We start from the raw sequence: 16,388 nt of genomic DNA, 5'->3' as shown, positions 1-16,388 counted from the left end.
AAGAGCTCTATTATGCTTGGTACCTTCCGCAGGCAATTCATCATCGGCAAATGTAATTCTGTTTGTCTCAAAGATTCTATTGGCTATTTTTTCCAAATGATTTACAGAGATCTTTTCAGGAACATGAGCTTCATTCAGGATTTTCATCAACGCCAGACGGTGTTCCTCTGAATGGATCAGTAAGGACAATAATGAAATTTGAGCGGGGGTCTTCTTTAATTGATCCACCACAGAATAATCATGGAGTTTCATTTTTCTTAAAAACTCCTCCGCCTCTTCTTCCGTCACAGCTCTCTTTGTTGGCATTGGTTTGTTTTTAGTTTTTCTCAGCTCTTCGGGAGTAAAACATCTTCCCGAACGAGTCAAGCCTTGTACCTCACACACTTCTTCCTTGATTTCTTTGCCTTTGTACATTATGGTCACCCGTTCATAGTTCCATGGGATGGCTTTGTTGTTGATGATTGGCAGCTGAATTACAGGTGCAATAATAACTCGATCTGTACGTGCTCCTTCCACAATTACGACGGGTTTGTTAGCAACCCCTGGTACTATCACCTTTGTCCTCTCTTGTTTTGCGGCAACTTTGTTCGATGATCCCTCATCGACTATCATAGACGGTTCACCACCATTCTTGTTATGCTTAGACACCGGCTTTTCCTCCATTAACTGCTTATCTGGCTTGGTTTCATGAGACTTGATCATCATGACAGTTTGTGACGGCTTCTTTGTCTCCCCATTAGCTTGTATGATTTCTATCATGTTAGCCTCTTGATGGGCTGGCATTGGATTTCTATTGATATTTGGAGCTTCGGGGTTTTGAACCTCGATTTTATTAGTATCAATCAGCTCTTGTATTGCATTTTTCAAATGCCAACATTTCTCTGTATCATGGCCTGGTGCACCGGAGCAATATTCACAGCTAATGGTGTAATCCAGATTCTTTGGAGGAGGATTGGGTAGTTTGGATTGTATTGGTCTCAGCATGTCTAGCTGTCTCAGCCTGTGGAACAGACTAGTGTAAGACTCTCCCAATGGAGTGTAAGTTTTCTTTTTCTGTTCCCTTTCTCCCCTGAATGCTGGCCTAGGCCTGAAACCTGGTCCGGGATAGGCTCGTGGGTAAGTATTTGGTGTGACAGGAGCACGCCAATTGGTGTGAACAGGTGGCTGATTGTATGCTTGAGCATGGTTAATGGCAAAATGAGGCTCTGAAGAGTGATAGTAGTGTTGGGATGAATCATGGTGGTAAGCTGATTGGCGAGGTCGTTGTTGATTATAGTAAAGCGGTGAACCTCTAGGTCCCGGCCAAATTCCTGAATCAACTACGGTTGCCTCCTCCCTCTTCTTTCTTCCGATTCCTCCTACCCCGCCTTGAATAGCTTGAGTAGTTGCCTTAATTGCTGAATAGCTCATGATTTTATTTGTCTTGAGGCCTTCTTCCACCATACCTCCTATCTTCACTACCTCGTTGAATGATTTTCCAACTGCTGAAACCAAGTGGGCATAGTAAGTTGGTTCCAAGGCTTGGAGGAAGTAGTCTACCATTTCGCTCTCCTTCATAGGAGGATCCACTCTTGCTGCCTGTTCTCTCCACCGAAAACCATACTCTCTGAAACTTTCATTGTGTTTCTTCTCAAATTTGGTCAAAGATAATCGATCTGGGATGATTTCCAGATTGTATTGGAAATGGTATGCGAATGCCTGTGCCAGGTCATCCCAGGTGTACCATCTTCCATGGTCCTGGCGTGTATACCACTCCAAAGCTGATCCACTTAGACTTTGACTGAAGTAAGCCATCAATAATTCATCCTTTCCCCCAGCTCCTCGCATCTTGCTACAGAAACCCCTTAAGTGGGCTACTGGGTCGCCGTGCCCGCTGTATAGGTCAAATTTGGGCATCTTGAAGCCAACTGGCAATTGTACATTAGGGAATAAGCATAAATCTTTGTATGCTACACTGACTTGCCCACCTAATCCCCGCATGTCTCGGAACGACTGTTCTAGACTTTTGACCTTCCTGAACATCTCTTCTTGTTCAGCATTTTTGGCTGGCTTGTCAATTTCGGTTGGGAGATCAAACCGAGGAGCAGTTGAATTGATTTCGGAGGCTTTGAAGGTGGGCTCCGGGGGTAATATTGGTTGTCTTGGGCCTGAAATGTCGGCTCACTAGGAGATTTGTGAAATGTAGCAGGGGGAGGTGCTACGAAAACAGGAGTCATAGGTGGAGGAAGGTACGAAACTGGTTTTGGAGGTGGAGACTGTGGTGTCTGAGAGGTGGTGCCTCGGTAGTGCTGATAAATGGGGAAACTTGGGGATAATTCAGTGGTGATATTATCCTGAGTTTGGATCATTGATGGAGCAGGGTTATTTGGGTAAGATGGGGGTAACTGTCCTGTAGACCAAGCTTGGTACATTTCAGCCATTTGCTGCTTGAGCTTAAGCATCTCTTCTTTCATTTTCCCGACATCCATCTCTTCTATCTCCATACCTGTGTCAACATCTGGGATAGACATACTTTCGGGTATTGGTCCTTTTGATCTTGTGTGATAGTGATAATATGCCAGTATACTCTTTAGAAAAACTAACTGGTTGAATTCTGAAAATGAACAAACTTGTTAGTTTCGAGAGTTTAACACATATATAATCACACGTTGAGATGCAATGCTCCTAGACAAATAATCCCTTTCTATTATGCATTCGCTCGGTTGCTTGTATCGTCCCAGCTTTTGAATTTTTTTTTATTGTTATTCACTTTTATTTATTACAGATATCTTTATCGTGGTGGTCGACTCTTAGAGATTGCCTATGTATTATGTCAAACATAAATCAGACCTTGTGTAGTTCGGACCAAAGTTAATCATGTTTATTTATTACACAAAGATGGAATTACATTCGAAAACTTTAAGAAAATAGCTTGAAACACACACACTTAAATCAGAATAAAAGATACAATTTATAACATCTCACAAAATGCCCCACTTTCCACTTTTGTTCTCTAATATTGGATTATCTGCTCAATGTGGGGCTTGACCTGGATGGCCTCCCAGCGTACGATACATCCTTTCCAACTCTATTGCTAGATGATGAGCAAAAGTGGACGCATGCTCTGTAAACCTTTCATAATCCATTCCTTGGCAGTTTACATAACTTTGAGATGTGAAGACTGCCAAGTCGTGGACTTGTGCCCTGAAACCTTGGAGACGTTGGTCTTGGTCCTGCAATTGCTGCTGACGAGTGGTGGCTATGTCTCTGACACGGTTTTCACGATCTAAAGCTGATTCTAATAGAGCTCGGAGTCTGGCCTGCTCTATTCTTGCTTGTGATCTTTCCCTATCGAGGTCTGCTTGTTGGTATTCTCTGTTGCATCTTCTTGCCTCTTCTAGTTGTGCACGAAGCTGGTCTTCTGATCGCATCCAATAGTCTTTTTCCTTCTTGAATTGAGCCTTGTCTTTTTCGGATTGCCTATCCTGGCGTTCCTTGTTAGATCTGGCTTCTTCATTTAATTGTTGGATCCTTTCTTTTGCTTTGCTCAATGCCCTTTCGTTTTCTGCAAGAATAGAGTCAAAATCTTGCATTTTTTCGAAGAGATTGGCGATGGTTTTTTGATCTTTCCAGCTTCTCTTTGGCGTTTCAGAGATTCTTTTCATTTTTTGGAATCGAGCATGAAGATTTTCATTCTCACAAGCTAGACTCTTTTTCTCGCCTTTGGCTTCTTGTTCTTGCAAATCTTTCTCCAAACTGAGGCTTCTTAGATTTTCTTTTAGGGCATGGATAGTGGCTTTGTACCCTTTTTCTTTTTCTCCCCAGATTAACCGTTCTCGGATTTTATCATTGAAATTTTGAACATGGGGTTTTTTTGTTGGCCTTTTTAGCTCAGGTTCCGGTACATCATCCACGCGGGACCGCTTTTCGAACCACCTTGCATATCCAGGATTTATCTCACCCTTGGTAGCGTCTAGGACTTGAGTATCACTTTTCAAGTATCGGCACCCATTCCACATCTGCTGAAGTAGAGCTTCGGGAATAGTGGCTTCTGGGTGTAATTCGATTACTTGCATACTCAAATCTTCCTCATCAGGAACTATTTGATATCTCCCTAGTTGTCTTAGGACTCTTAGTGGTGCATATGGCTGAATGCTTCTCAATCCTAATAGTAGTAGATAACTATTTGAGGTTGACATATGTATTACTTCTCTCATCGGGAGCCATCCCAGAGTCCATTCAATTTGATTTGCCGTTAAAGCCTTTAGATGAGATACCCATGCTTCTATCCCTTCTGGAGCTTGGTAATTTTTTGTTCTTTCCTCATAGCTCTCGATGCAATTAGCTCTGTTCGACCCATACTGTATGATCTTGGGTTGTTGTTGGAGATGTTCAATCACCCACATTTGCAACAAAATTTTGCATCCTTCGAAAACCTTCGCCCCTGATTTGCATAAAGTCAAAGCCCGATAAATATCTGACAGAACGATGGGGACAAGGGTGTGATTTTCTTTAGTGGTGAGGATTTGCACAATTTTTGCGGTGCGAATATCAATTGTTCGCTCTTTATTTGGGAAGACCATGACTCCTAGAAAAGCCACCATGAAAGCAAATCGTCGGTGTATCTGCCAAGTGTCTTTGTTTTGCTTATTAGTAAGGCCTTTCTCATGAATTTCGAACCCATCTGACTTTCCAAATCTGGAATACAAAAAGTTGAAGGAACAACATCCATTGATGACATTGCTTTTCCTGATTTGACTGCTGATGTTCAGAAGACCGAAGAATCGATGTATTGAAGGAGCCTTTGTGAATATCAAACTTTGATTTCTTAAACTTCCGTCAAAACCAACATAGCCAGCTACCTCCTCTAATGTAGGAGTAAGCTCAAAGTCAGAGAAACGAAAAACATTGTGTACAGGGTCCCAGAAAGTTACTAATGCCGTAATCAGATCATCCCGAGGCTTAACTTTCATAATGTCCGTGAGATTTCCCAAATGCTTGACGACCCATTTTTGACCGTCTTCGCCTAAATCATACCACCACATTTGAAGCTGACATAAAAATTCCTCCGTACTTGTGGATGAGGGGCTTTGTGTAGTGCTCATTTTGTATCTGAAATTTAATTTTAATAAAGTCAAAATTTATACTAAAATCATTTTCGAAATTTTTTCTTTTATTTTTTTAAAAAAATTAAAACTATATTTTTCGAAAATTTTAAGGCAACTCATTTTATTCCTTGCTTCTTACCATGATTTTATTTAAACTGGTCAACAAGCATGTTCGAGGCAAATGAATGCACAAGTAGCAAGTAGGATGCATCATGATAGTCTTTTAATTTTTGGGTTCGCCTGTCCTAGACAGACCCAACCCCTGTGTTGAGTCTCCAAGGGCAAATGCATATGATGCAAATATTCGTTCCTACTAGGGATCCGGTATATGGCTGAGTTATTCTAAGTGTAAAACCTTAGGTTGATTGTTCTAAACCTGGCTTACCCAAACGGACAGTTTGAGCCGAAGCGGGGGCAACGTACCGGGAGCACGAAAGTCTGCCCGGCCTAGTTACTTGTCCCAACTCCGTCTTATTTGGTATGACTTTAACAGAAAGGTGGGTCACGCGCACGTGTACACCATAAATTCAGAAGACTCAGAAAGAAGGGGGTTTCGTAGCAGTTGTATATATTCACAATTCAAATAATATTAAAGCGGTAAAAAAAACATTTAGCATATTAGCATATAAACAGTTGAAAATTATATAGTAAGTAAGCCAATAAAACAGATATTTTAAGCTCGAATTCTTTAAACCCTGAACCAACGGTTCTGGGTTAAGATAACACAAAGTCCCCAGCAGAGTCGCCAGAGCTGTCGCACCTCCTTTTCGCCGCGCCCGCGGGGCGCGTGGGGAGTTTTCTCCAATTGAAGGACAGTCGAAACGGGATTTGTTTATTTGTTTTAGAGTCGCCACCTGGGAATTTTAAGGCGTCCCAAGTCACCAATTATAATCCCTGAATCGATGAGAATATGACTCTGTTTATTATTCTGCGAACCAGAAATCCTGAGTAAGGAATTCTGTTAATCCGGAAGAAGGTGTTAGGCATTTCCGGATTCCGTGGTTCTAGCACGGTCGCTTAACTGTTTTTATTATTGGCTTAATTACCTTGATTTTATTAAATACATTGATGTTACATGTTTTTACTACCGCTTATTGATGACCCTTCTTTGAATCGAATTACGCGTACGTATATTCGTGTTAAAAAAATTGCGGACTTGTGTCACGCGTACGTGTACACAATAACTTTTTATAATATATTTATTAAGCAATCATTTTTCGAAATTGTGTTGGATCAAGAATATTTGTTTTTCTTGAATAATGAACCGTACATCTCGGGTTTTTATGAAATTGATTTAACGCCTTTTGGAAAAATCCTTTTATTAAATATTCGTTCGAAATTGCGCGTACGCATAATCCGAATTTTTGCTTTTAAAAATATAATCAGGGTACGCGAACGTATCCCTAATTGTGCAAAATATTCGTAATGATATTAGGGATTTTCCACAAATTGTTTATTATATCTATACATTTTTATGTGAAAATCATGATAAATTCCCATTTAAGGTGCCCTTAAATTCTTTGAAAAGAATTTACAATTTATTAAATGTTGACCGTTGATTATATTTTCCGAATATAAGTTATATTCATTTCAACTATTCAATTTCAAAGGACAGAATACAAATATGATTAATATTATTTAAAAAAAAACAAATATGACATATATATATATATATATCAAAGAATAAATTGCATATAAAACTGAAAATGAATATATATATATATATATAAATACAAATATGATTAATATTATTTAAAAAAAAACAAATATGACATATATATATATATATATCAAAGAATAAATTGCATATAAAACTGAAAATGAATGATTCATAAAGGAAGGAAATATTTTCCAAATTTTTTTTTCATGATTTACTTAATGCAAATTCTATTTCTAATTACCATTGATATCAAGTGTTGCAATTGGTACTTATACATCTCGTTTCATTCTCATATAATCGCTTTTAATCTAATAAGCCTAATTATTTGATCAATTTGTCTTATGAAGGTATATAGGTATCGAGTTTATAAGAAAGGAATTATTATACAAGTTAATTCAATAAAATTACCTTACATGCAACTTAACTGTATATCGTAAACATTCATAACATTTTAACATTGTAACAAGCTACATCATATCACCTTTCGCCAACGTTTATACACACATCTATTATCTTATAAAAATATACCAACAACACCATCTTAACCTTATTTAACAATAAATATCACTACTGTAATTTTCTTGGCACTTCTACATCACTTCTTGCTTAGCTAACAACAAAATTAAATAATGACCAACATTCATGCCATATTCCCTACTTTGACAATTTAATATGATTAAACTAATGAGATAATGAGCTAATATTATTACAAATCTTTATACGAACTTTTAAAGTAAGACAATTAGCTCATAGCTATCAAATTGAATTCACTACTAATTAACTAACATAAAACAAAAATGAAATTTAAATTGATGAACTTGGACAAATAGAAAACAGAATTTCAATTCAAACTTCATTGATGAGTCATGTTGAATCTCTTTCCAACTTAAAATTTAAAAGACATGTACCTGGTATTGGAAAACAAGAGAAGATGAAGCTGAGAAGCAGCAACAGTAGTAACAATGTAGCACAACAACGACAGTCCAGCAACACAGGAATAGACCAGTAACAGTAGGAATAGTAGTAAACCCAGGAGACTATAAACGACTCCAAGTATAGAGAAGAAGTAAAAGGCAGGAAGGTTCTGACTATTTCAGATCTTAAGCGAGGCAATGAAACAGTAACTATTCTTTTCAACTTCAAAACTCTCCAAAATGAATTCTGTCCCTGTATATTCAGTGTATCCAGAATGTATATCGGGTGTATACTTCTCACTCCGCCCCCTCTTTTTTTCTTCTCTCTATCTAGTTTTTCCTCTCTTTTTTTCCACCCTTCTTCCTAAATTTTCTCTTCTATTTATAGCAAAATTTTCGAAATTTTCAGATTTATTTTTTTATTATTTTATTATTTTTTTAATTAAAAGAAATCCCACTTACAAATTGCTTTTATTTTTTTAGAAAAAGAAATCCCACCTTTATTTACTTTTATTTTTAAAATTCCAACTTTAATTACTTTATCTTATTTAAAATCCCACTTTTTATTTTTTTTAAAAGAGAATCTCACTTTATTTAACTTTTCTTTAAAAAACAAACCACTATCTTTTCTTTTTCTTTTAAAAATGCTACTTTCAATTACTTTAAATTTTTTTAAATTTTCAGATACCTTTATATTTATTTTTTAATTCCAACCTTCTTTTACTTTTAATTTTTTTTTTTTAAAAAAAATTTTCTACATTCTTTTACTTTTTTTTTTAAAAAAAAACATTCCCGAAATTATTATATATGTTTTTTTAAAAAAAATAAAAAAATAAAAATAAAAAAATTTCGGATTTTTTTTATATATAAAAAAACAAAAAATAAAACTATTAATAGTGATAATTCACCTTTTATTTTTTATTTTTTTGGTTTTGTTTTGTGTTGGACAAAAATGTAGATGGGGTGTTGGGTTAATGGAGCGGACCGGGTCGACCCGGTTTGAAACGGACCGGGTCATGGGGAAAGTTGGGCAATTATTTGGGCCTGTGGTTTGAAATTGAAGAAGTGGCCCAATCCGATTTTTCTTTGTATTTTTGTTCTCTTTTCTTCTTTTATTTTTCTAAAACTAAATTATAAAAGTACTTAAATTATTATTAAGAACTAAATTAAGTTATAAAAGAGCAAATTAACTTCCAATAACAATTAACGCACAATTAAGTAATAATTAAGCATAAAATTGTTCATTTGGACATTAAATGCTAAAAATGCAAAAGATGCCTATTTTTGTATTTTTTTATTAATTTAACAAATAAACATGTATAGACAAACATACAAATAGTTACACAAAATATCACAAAAATTGCACACCAAGAAAAATTATTTTATTTTTTGAATTTTTTTGGAGTAATTCTCATATAGGGCAAAAATCACGTGCTTACACTGAGTAGTGCGTATACCTTTGCGTATGGCGATTGGTGGAGTTACTGCATCTGATGAAGGCATGACTGGAGCAGGTGACTTAGGAGCAAGAAATGAGTCATCGGGAGCTACCAATGTATCCGAATCAGTTGTAGTGCTATCATTAGTATTAGCTAGAGGACGGGCACGTCTGGAGTATACTTGGAGAGGAGGAGAGCTTTGAGGTCTGTCTGTAAGACTAACCTGCGGTATAGGAAATGTAGGCACTGGCAAAACTTGAGGTATCAAATTTCTGTTTGTAGTGTTTAGTGAAAAATAGGGAGATGTCTCAAAGAAGGTTACATCCACAGAGATCAAATATTTATGTGCTTTTGGATCATAGCATTTATAACCTTTCTGGTAACGAGAATATCCAAGAAAGACACACTTAATTGACTTTGGTTGGAGTTTGTCATTTCCAGGACTGTGATCATGAACAAAGCAAGTACATCCAAACACTCTCAAAGGTAAATGATAGGGATTTTGACCTGGAAAGAGAATTGAGTGTGGACTTTGATGTTGCAACACAGAAGAAGGCATCCTATTGATCAGATAGCAAGCAGTGAGAACAACATCTCCCCAAAAACGAAGAGGAACGTGATAAGTAAGGTACAAGCAGTTTCAATGAGATCCCGATTTTATGTTCGACAACTCCATTTTGTTGAGGAGTATATGCACATGAGGTCTGATGAGTGATTCCTTGAGATGACATGAAACTAGTGAAAGGGAATGATAAATACTCTTTTGCATTGTCACTAAGTAATACCTTTACTGAAACACCAAATTGATTATTTACCTCAACGCAAAAGTTTTGAAAAAGAGAATAATTCAGAACGATTTTTCATTAAAAATACCCATGTGCAACGGGAGAAGTCATCAATAAAGGCAACAAAATATTGAAATCCTAAACTTGAAACAACACGACTAGGACCCCAAACATCTGAGTGAACAATGTCAAACATAGATGCCGCCCTATTATTAACTCTTTTATGAAATGAAGTGCGGGTGTGTTTCCCAAGCTGACAAGATTCACATTCAAAATAAGACAATGTGGAAAGACTAGGAATTAATTTATGAAGCTTTGCAAGACTCGGGTGACCTAAACGGCCGTGGAGTAGATCAGCTGACGCAACGAAAGTGAAGGCAACTGGTGGTTGTGATCTGGATATATGATATAGTCCCTGTGACTCATATCCTGTTCCAATCGTCTTCCCCGTTCTCCAGTCCTGCACAACAACAGAGTTAGCAAAAAAAGTGACAGAACAATTAAGACTTTTGGTTAATTTACTAATGGAAATCAAATTGAATGGGCATTCTGGAGCAAATAAAACTGAGTTTATAGAGATAGAGGGAAGAAATTGCACTTCTCCTATTCCTTTTACTGCAGTTCGCGAGCCATTAGCAAGGGTAACCGCAGGGAGGGTTGAGAAAGGAATAAGGTTTGAAAAAAGATTCTGATTACCGGAGATATGATCAGATGCACCCGAGTCCAGTATCCACGAGCAATTGGGTGAAGACCTGCTCAGAAAAGCAAAGGAATTACCAGTTTTTGAGGTGCCAGATGAGAGTGATTGTTGTTTAGCCGCTTGATACTGTAGGTAATCACTCTAATCCACTCCAGATAAAGTAATAAAATTAGCATGTTGATCATCTGTTTCACCACCATTTTGAACCATGTGGGCTGTACTGCGATTGTTTGTACGTATGGTCGACCATGCAGTTTCCAACAAGTTTGTCGAGTATGGCCTGGCTTGTTGCAGTAATTGCAGTAGGGTCTGGTGCTTTTACCTTTTCCTCTTTGAGAGACATTTTGTTCTTGTGGATTTTCATTTTGCACAGCTAATACAGGTGTCTCCACTTTATTAGTATCAAGTGTTTCTGTTCCAATACGCAATAGTCGAGCTGAAACCTCAACTAATTAAGGAACTACAGAGCTTGCCAAGATCTGATCCTTTACAGGGCTGAGATCAGATCGAAGTCCTTTCAGTTCCAAAACCATAAAAAACTTATCTCTTTGTTGCTCCTGGGTGGTGACACTTGCAGTAAGTGGCATGAGTGAGTTAAATTGATCTTTCAAGGTATCTATTTGTCCTAAATAACTCGCCATATCTTGATTGTTCTGCCGAAGTTGGACTAAATCTGAAACTACTTTGTATATTCATTGTATATCGTTCGTATACAAAGCTTTAACTTTAGTCCAAACTTTATAGCAAGTTTTACAAGATTGAAACAAGTTGAGTAATTTAGGATCCAAAGAGTTCCATAAAAAATTACATAATTGTGCATCAATTCGGGTCCACTTAGTCTTTTCACTAGTGCCAATTTTACTAGCATTTTTGACTAAGTGATTCTCATATCCTTGTCCCATGAACCACATTTCAACTGAAGAAGACCATGGTGAGTAATTATTACTACCTTGTAATTTAACAGTAGTAATGGTGGAAGGATTCGAAATTGAAGAGAAAAATGGTTTGACTTCTTCTGTTGTGGATGACTCACCTGTCATTTTGATATTAAATTTCAAGAAGGCAAGGGTACAAAATAGTATGGGAAAGAGGACAAAAGTAAGAGCACTGTGTAATGAAATAGAAGACTTTGTTGGACAAGAAAGCTTGTAAGAATGACCCCCACATGTAAAGACAAAGTAATAAAGTATGACTTGAAATAAAGAAAGCTTTACTTTTGAAAAAGCTTTTCAAAACCAAAGTTTTACTCTTCTGCTTCAAACGAAAAATCCCCTCTATCTAACAGAATAGTTTTCTTTTCCTCTCACCAAAATCACAAGATCTGGCGGGGAAAGGAGCTTATTAATAGAGTCGGGTCAGAGAGTAACAAGATCTGACCGTAAACTACTTTGGAGATTTTAGAGAATGTGATGGGTAAGACCGGAATAAATGGTCGACCTCACGTATCTGAAATAAAAGTCCCGAAGAAGTGGATGTCGGAAAAAGCAACCGGAAAAGGTGGTCGGAAAAATCCACCGGAGTAGTGACTGACAGAAAAAGCAATTGGAAAAAGTATTCGAGTCTCTACCGAGATCGTAGAGGCTCTGATACCATGTGAATGATGTAAGTGTATTTCACTTCATACTGCAAAAGATAGATTACTCCTAGAATATATACACAAAGCTAGAGACATAATTTCAAGAGTGTATCCTAAGATCATGGCTTTTACCCACAATCTTTGACTATACCATCAGACACAATCTAACATACAATCTAATATTGAAATACTCTCTGACAAAATCTAAGTCTTTAACAACTATTTAATCACATAGCATCGGCACACGAAATAATAGACGTCACCATCTAGAATTGATTACCATCACGCACTTCCCCTTTCGGCTGAGCCTGATCCCCTGCTACATAGCGTGCCAGTTTCAATATCAAAAGCCAGCAAACACAGGAAACTCTTGTCCTTTCTTCCAGCATTTGACCATAACATGTAATGGAATATGTTTAGTGATGAAAGGTGCACTTTTTAATTCAGGGTCTTTGGTTAAATCTTGAGAAGGACCAACTGTTCTGTCTCCTGGGACCCAATGGAGCAGGCAAAACGACGGCAATTAGTTGCTTAACGGGTATAATCCCAGTGACTCGTGGAGATGGTAATATCTTTAATAGTTCAACATTACAAATGATTTTTATGGTTTGAGTGTGAAAAAAAAAAGAATTGTATAACTGATACATTTTTCTTTATAACAGCATTAATATATGGAAACTCTATCCGAAGTGCGGTTGGCATTTCAAACATAAGAAAGCTAATTGGAGTCTGCTCACAGGTAGTCGTAGTTCCGTATCCATTTACTAGTCAATTCAAGTTCTGTGGTGCTTACTTTTAGAAAGCATAAAGTAACTTTTGCATACCCTATTGCAGTTTGACACTCTTTGGGATGCATTGTCTGGACAAGAGCACCTTGAACTCTTCGCCAGCATCAAAGGATTATCTGCAACTTCAAAAAGATTGGTGAGCCCATGAAGCATTTTCTGTATTTTAATAAAATGCACCTTGTGTTGGTGGTAGTGAGGAGGGATTTGGCCTAGACAACTACAATATACAGGTAACCAAGACATAAATACTTGAAGGAGGGGGACACAATACCTTATCTTCTCAAAAGCAAAGTTAGAATTAAGTCTAATTCTATACGTCGTGAGATCCTTATAAAGGAATTGCTTAAGTGGAAAATAGAATTAAGAAGGGAAGATTCCTCCCCTTTACATCTTTAAGTTACCACAAATAAATATCATGTGTCAACTTACTATCTATCATTGGAAAAAAAAATAGATATTCTACATCCTCTAGCTTCAATACTTCTCATTTGGGAGGAAGAATTTGCCATCCGGCATTTGTAATATCTACATATTCATCAGTTCTATATTATATTCTGCAGTCATATATTTATATGAAGTAGCTTAACACAAAATTGCATTCATGCTGGAATTTGTTTGATCGTGCAGCCATTCCAGATGATATCTGTCTCTAAGATCTTCTTCATTTACTTGAATGACAGGAAGCTAAAAGCTTATTAGCTGATGTAAAACTTGATGATGTAGCGAAAGTGAGAGTCAGTGGCTATAGTGGTGGAATGAAACGTCGCCTTAGTTTAACAATAGCATTGATTGGAAATCCGAAGCTTCTCTTTTTGGATGAACCAGTATGTGAATCTTTACTACTTTAATAATATGCGTGTATTTTCTATATCCTGAAGTAAATTTCTTCAACTTGTAGACAACTGGTATGGATCCTGTAACTCGGAGGCATATCTGGAGTGTAATTGAGGCTGCAAAGCAAGGACGTTCAATCATTCTGACAACACATTCTATGGAGGAAGCTGATATTTTATCGGATCGAATTGGAATTATGGCAAAGGGAAGACTTCGCTGCCTTGGGACATCAACCACATTGAAGTCTCAATTTGGAGCTGGTTTTATTACTAAAGTTAGTCTGAATAAAGTTGCTGAAGATGTGAATTCTGCAGCTGCTAATGTGATAGACAGGAAACGTGAGGCAGTCAAAGAATACTTCAGACAGGTCTTTTAGTAGGAGCGCTTTTTTCAGATTTTCTTTAACTAATAAACTCATGCTCTCGACTTAAGTTATCTGTTTTACAGCACCTGGATGCCACACCAAAAGAGGAAGATAAGTCCTTGACTTTTGTTATTCCTCACGAGAAGGAGAATCAACTAGGAGTAAGTAACTATTATAACATTTGTACGAGTAGTCAAACTTTATCCTGATATTATTGGTGCACCTGCATCAGAAATTTTTCTCCAAGCTAGAAAACAGGAAAACGGAATTTGGCATACTAAATATCCAGATAGGTCTTACAACGCTAGAAGAAGTGTTTATGAACATTGCAAAGAAGGCAGAGCTAGAGGAAGCCAAATCTGAAGGAAGCATCAAGACACTGGCATTAGCATCCGGAACCACTCTCCAGGTAAGTGCTTCAATTTGAATTTGGATGAAGATTATATCGTTAACCGGCTAAACAGCATTCTGAGAAAAGATGAAAATTTTCAAAAACAAAGTCACTAATTGGCCTTACAATGCAATGAAGGTACCCTTAGGATCGAAGTATGTAGAGATCCCAGGGACAACATCCTCAGAGAACCCTCGAGGGCTTATGGTTGAGGTTTATTGGGAACAGGATAATCATGGCAATCTCTGCATCTCGGGACATTCTAATGAAATTCCAGTTCCACCAGGTCTTCAACTAACAACTTAAAAGAGAGAGGTTGTATTGTATACCAGTTTTAAGGAATTGCTTCTGTTAACGTAATGCTTTGTATAATATATCCTAGCCTCATTACAAAAGAGTTCAATTTTTAGTTATTATGAGCAGTGCATGCAGACAAATCTTGATTTCTTATAATGAGAATGAATTATATTTATAAGTTTCCAACAGTGATATTCATGGAGACAAATATTTTTCTTTTGGCAAAGTAAGTCTGTTTCACCCTAGCTACTTATAGTAATTCGTTTTGTGCTAATATCATAACAAAGTTTTCACGATTTAAATATGTATCATTCTTAGTTGTTTTTTCACCTGTATTATTTTAAATATCATTAATGTCATTTCTGTTTCTCTATCCCCTCCAGACATTTAAAAGCATCGACATCTACAACAAGTGGTATTTCTTTTTAAATTACACTCAATTTTTTTCCTGAAGAACTCCGTTTAGAGTTAATGGCCCCAAAGGTTCTTAAACTATTTGATAAATGCAACGTTATTCCTAAGTAATAATTTTCTTTTAGATAAATAAATGCAATGTTTATCCCTAAAATTTAATATATCAACTTCCAAAAGATAAGCTTTGATGACCTATCAAAATTCAGAATTATCCTATAAAAATGATATTGCACTTTCAAAATTATTTAGAACCTCTGCTATCAAACTTTCCTCTTCTAATTCCTACATTATTTTTTTTAAAAAAATTCTACATCTAAAAACTGAATTTTGTGATGAATTAAACAAAACTATAGTTTGCATGCTCGAATTAAAGGAGACTACGATATTTCTTCCATTTTGCCAAGACATAATCCACGTGCCAAAATGCAAGGGAAAATTGCTGGCTCCAAATTCTGTCACTGTGATAAGTTTGGGTGAAGATTTAAAATGTTTAAATTAATACCTCACTTTTCGTAGAACATCATGTGGAAAAGACGAAGTAGGCATTGAGACATAACTTCAAATCAAACATTATTGGCAAATATTGAATCATTATTGTATAATTTTGTTTTTACAATTTAATTTCAACTTAAAATAAAAAATTTGAAGTTTAAAAACTTATGTGAAAACTAGTTCAAGTGAAATAATAATTTTTACTCATAAAATGTTAATACCAAAAACCCTTTTAATCAACTTCAAGCAAATATTGTCCAAATGAGGCAAGCTGTGGATCACATTTTTTAGGAAAAAACTTACCCGCACCGGGGTGTTTACACCCAACCAATAAGCAAATGACATATGTCAGTATTTTTAACTATAATTATCAATACTTAATTATATTGATACTAATAATACTAATATTGAAAATTTTAATATATAGTCTATGGTCTTTATGGTATCACAGGCCATTACCAAATAATATATTCCCAAATTTCACAAAAATTATGCAAAAACTACTTTATCTCTCAACTCTATTTCTTGACAAACATTATTTCTCGCAAGAAATTTAAAATTATACGAATTCATACCATCAATTTCACCATTGAAAACCATTTATTATTTTGCATCGAATCTAACTTATTAATAAAATGTATAAATTA

The 16,388-nt window shown here is 36.3% G+C and overlaps 1 protein-coding gene across 1 annotated transcript in view; it reads left to right on the top strand.

Moving 5' to 3' along the window:
* LOC107823120 (ABC transporter A family member 11-like) overlaps positions 1-15,061 on the top strand; it is a 49,259-nt gene extending 34,198 nt beyond the window's left edge. The window contains exons 9-16 of the mRNA XM_075241383.1: positions 12,609-12,726; positions 12,824-12,900; positions 12,996-13,085; positions 13,630-13,773; positions 13,848-14,150; positions 14,231-14,308; positions 14,380-14,556; positions 14,677-15,061. Of these exons, the coding sequence (XP_075097484.1) occupies positions 12,609-12,726; positions 12,824-12,900; positions 12,996-13,085; positions 13,630-13,773; positions 13,848-14,150; positions 14,231-14,308; positions 14,380-14,556; positions 14,677-14,844 (1,155 nt within the window). The 3' untranslated portion in view covers positions 14,845-15,061. The remainder of the gene's footprint in view (positions 1-12,608; positions 12,727-12,823; positions 12,901-12,995; positions 13,086-13,629; positions 13,774-13,847; positions 14,151-14,230; positions 14,309-14,379; positions 14,557-14,676) is intronic.
* The last annotated feature ends 1,327 nt before the right edge of the window (positions 15,062-16,388 follow it).

The sequence above is a fragment of the Nicotiana tabacum genome, chromosome 20 (genome assembly GCF_000715075.1).
Source record: "Nicotiana tabacum cultivar K326 chromosome 20, ASM71507v2, whole genome shotgun sequence".
Taxonomy (NCBI): Eukaryota; Viridiplantae; Streptophyta; class Magnoliopsida; order Solanales; family Solanaceae; genus Nicotiana; species Nicotiana tabacum.
This window is presented reverse-complemented; position numbering and strand designations above follow the sequence as displayed.